At 48.4% G+C, this 3,982-nt stretch overlaps 1 protein-coding gene across 1 annotated transcript in view; it reads left to right on the top strand.

Moving 5' to 3' along the window:
• Window positions 1–2,108: 2,108 nt before the first annotated feature.
• Window positions 2,109–3,982, top strand: part of LOC108228520 (neuronal membrane glycoprotein M6-a) — an 18,433-nt gene continuing 16,559 nt past the window's right edge. Inside the window, exon 1 of the mRNA XM_037975003.1 lies at window positions 2,109–2,462. Within this exon, the coding sequence (XP_037830931.1) occupies window positions 2,426–2,462 (37 nt within the window). The 5' untranslated portion in view covers window positions 2,109–2,425. The remainder of the gene's footprint in view (window positions 2,463–3,982) is intronic.

Here is a 3,982-nt window from a genome sequence, read left to right as displayed (position 1 = left end):
GCCTCCTCCGGCCTCCTCCAGCCTCCTCCAGCCTCTCAGGTTGGTCTGAAGGTTCAGTTTCTCTCAGGTGAACCAGGAGCTCGATGATGCTGAAGACGAGTGGCGGCTGAATGTTCCGGGGAACCACCACTGGAGGGAGCACAGCAGAAAGGAAACAAACACTGATGTCATGTCTGCAAACTGCAAAGCAGCTGCTGGAAATCGTTCTGTTACTGTCAGGACATTACTGCAGCACAGCGTCTAAAAACCAAAAATAAGGTTTTAAATTCCAGAGTTGGACAGTCTGAGGACAAAGACACCTCAGAGCAGGACATGACATGTTGTCTTTGTTTCTGCTGCAGGAACCATCCAAACCCCAGAGAATCACAGCAGATACTCAAACCAGACGACTCTGTCAGGATTTGTCCCGATCAGAGTCTGATCCAGAGGTCTGCAGGTGAGAGGTGAGTTTACCTGGACAGGTGAACGGTCCATCTCAGAGACACACTCACATAACAAACCATGTAAATAAAAAAAGCTAAACGCTCCACAGACTGAGACGGTGAAATGTACCGATGCTCGAGTCAATAATTATTTAACCAAACTAATCCAGAATGCAGAAGCAGAGCCGTTAGTTCCTCCGTCTCTGCTTCAGGAACGTCCCGGTCCCGGTCCTGGGGACACCCGTCCATGTGGAGACAACCCGTCTAGGTTGTCCCCGCCTCTGGCTCGTTAATAAACACCTGAACAGGACCGAGACTAAACAGGTGTGACGAGCCAGGAGACGGGCCGGGATCTGTAAGAACTGATCCATAAATTTATCAACTTAAACTCCCCAACGTGCTGAAATCCAGCCCCCATTATGACCAAACCTCCACCGTGTTTTACAGATGGCTGCTCATTGTTGAAACATACTGATGAGAATTTAAACCCAACTGCCCGTTTTCAGTCCCATTCTTCGTCGTTTTCTTTTTCTCTGGATGTAAAAAGCTTCATCCTGATCTGATGGAATTTCATCCGGGTTTTAAGGACACTGCACACCTTCCAGAAAAGAGTTTTTAGTTCATCCATTTCAGCTTCCATCAGAGGATCAGATGATCGAGCTTCCTTCAGACAGTTCTCATGTCTCCTCCTGACTGTTTCTAAAGAACATCCCATAACCGAGGACCAACGACTTGGATCGGTTCTACCAGGGTTGACCGTGGTTCTGCTGGAGAACAGAAATACTGAGAAGAGTTCTGATGCAGTCTTTGGGTTTTGGTCCCCAGTCCTCCCACCACCAGGGTCCCTTGTCTTTTTGTCCCCTGACCAACAACAGACCTGAATCAGACTCGACTGGGCTCCTTGGTCCCAGTGTCCTGCTCTGAGGACCTGATGAAGTCTGAGGACGGTGCTAACTGCACGTAGCTTTCTTTGTCTGTCCATCACGGTGGAATAAACAGTCCTGATGACGTCGCCGCAGAAGGTCCCCTTCCTGCTGGATCCTGTTGAGGTGGGGTCCACCCAGGACAGGTCACCAGTCCATCCCAGAACCACTGAGATCCATTTTCACACCTAGGGCCAAGTTAGAGTCTCTGATTAACCCAACCTGCATGGTTTTTGGTGCATGGGGAGAACATGTAAACTCCACCCAGGACGAATCCCAGCCGGGACTCGAACCCAGGACCTTCCTTCTGTGAGCCGATGGTGCAGCGGGCGATATGCATTCCTTCAAAGAATGTTACCGTCATGATTAGTCAGCTGTTTATCGAATGGTTCAACTCAGAACTCAGGGAATGAGGTCAGAGGTCAGAGTTCAAAACATTTCTCTGAAATACTCAGAAACCGGGACCTGAACCTGAACCCGAACCTGAACCCGAACCTGAACCTGGACCTGAACCCGGACCCGGACCCGAACCTGGACCTGAGCAGCAAAGCAGCCAAAGTCCTGCGCTCCTGAGGACATGTCCAAACTGTCCTAAACCTCTGAGAGGTTCTGTTTCCTCCTGACTCATGGAGGTTCGATGTTTGGGAACCAGAATTTTGAACGTTTTTAAATTTGGCAACAAATTTACTCTCCAAGTAGTGGCAGGGTTGTGATGAGAGTGTGAAGGTCTGTGGACCAGGACTGGATTCTGGATGAAGGAAGGATGATATAAAGAAACGATGACTGGATCAGGATCAGAGAATTGTTGTTTTTAAAATGGGCCTTTCCTTCAGGTTTGTTGGTTCAGAGTTTCAGGACAGGAAGGATGATTAAAGATTCACGGAGCCTGGGTGAGGAGAGAGAGCATCGAAAGCAGGACTTCCCTGAGCCTCCATCATCTGCAGGGAGGGAAAACATCCACACACACACTGCCTCCCACGTACACACACACACACACACTCACACTGAGCCGAGCGCGAGCGAGAGGCTTTACACACAGCTTCACACTAAATCCAGACAAAGGGACTGTAATCTGCCACGATGGAGGAAAACATGGACGAATCTCAGAGCCAGAAAGGTAGGACACAGGACTCATTCCTACATTTTTATCCTTCATCGGCGGCGGCGTTCTGCCATTGTTCTGTTCATCCGTCCGTCTGGGAGCCGTGGGATTCCTTTGTGTGTTTGAGCTGAGAGGCAGAAGGCAGCCTTCATGTTCTGCAGAAAGAAATCACTGCTTTTAGGTTTCATTGAACATTTTCCTGATTCAGATCCACGATCCTCATCAGTGTTTTCAGCAGAAAACAGGAGATGAGCTGTGAATTTTAATGAACCGTGGACATGTCTGCTCGGATCACACCTCCGGACTATCAGAACCGCTTTCCCTCGATGGACCGAGCAGAAAGAAACAGATTGTTTGTTTGGGCTGAAGATGAGGGGAGATGACAGACTCTCAGGTTGTTGTGGAGGCTGGATGGACAGATGGACAGGCAGATGGACGGATGGATGGACGGATGGATGGATGGATGGATGGATGGAGGAGGTGGGAGTGGCTCGGGGGGAGGGGGGCAAAGCTTGAAATAAAGAGTAAAAATGAGCGGGGGGGGGGGTTAAGTGGGGCAGTGATTGATGCCTCGGCTGCTTTTTCTTTGTTCGCCTCCATTGTTGAAGCTTCACGCTTGTCTGAACTCCTCTTCCTCTTCCCCGTCGCTCCTCACCCCTTCTCCATTTTCCTCCCATCTCTTCATCAGAGGCCCTCTCTGTGGTTTCTGGATCCTCTGATGGGTTCTGGTTGTGACTCTGTTTGGACTCCACCATCGGTTCCCTCCCTTCGTCCCGTTCCTCTTCCTCCATTTTTAACTTTTTTTACATTTTTTATTACCTTTGAGTCAGAATTCATTCATCAGACACCCTGAAAGGATTTGATAACTTCATGTTTTAACCATCTTAACATAATTATGAATATATTGTTGTTGTTTTGTTGTTGTTGTCGGTGCTGAAAATGGGCGTGTCCGCCATCTTCGTTGCGCCCTCACACCTAAACTCACCGCTCGCGGTCGAGCTTCCTCACGTTCACAAATAAAAACTAAAATGGATCAATTTTAATCAAAAATAAATGATTATTCTCTGGTATTGTGGTTTATAAACGCTGTTTCTATGGTAACACGTTTGTGGCATCGTCTTCTGTTGTGTGATTGGTCTGTTTGTGTTCTGTTTCTGGAAGGAGCTCCTTTCAGCCAATCAGGGAGCAGAATGTCGAGCAAACGGGATTTTTCATTCCAGGCACTTTGCCTTTTTTTTAGCTTCACCGCCCCTCCTCCTGTTCCATCCTGAGCGCAGCTTCATGTCTGCGTCTAACGTCCACGTCTCTGATGTCCACGTCTCTGATGTCCACGTCTCTGATGTCCACGTCTCTAACATCCATGTCTCTAACAACCATGTCTCTAACATCCATGTCTCTAACATCTATGCCTCTAACATCCATGCCTCTAACGTCCATGTCTCTAACATCCATGTCTCTAACGTCCATGTCTCTAACGTCCATGTCTCTAACGTCCATGTCTCTAACATCCATGTCTCTAACGTCCATGTCTCTAA

This window comes from Kryptolebias marmoratus, linkage group LG3 (assembly GCF_001649575.2).
Source record: "Kryptolebias marmoratus isolate JLee-2015 linkage group LG3, ASM164957v2, whole genome shotgun sequence".
Lineage (NCBI taxonomy): Eukaryota > Metazoa > Chordata > Actinopteri > Cyprinodontiformes > Rivulidae > Kryptolebias > Kryptolebias marmoratus.
The sequence above is the reverse complement of the archived record's forward strand: the minus strand, read 5'-3'. Positions and strand labels throughout refer to the sequence as shown.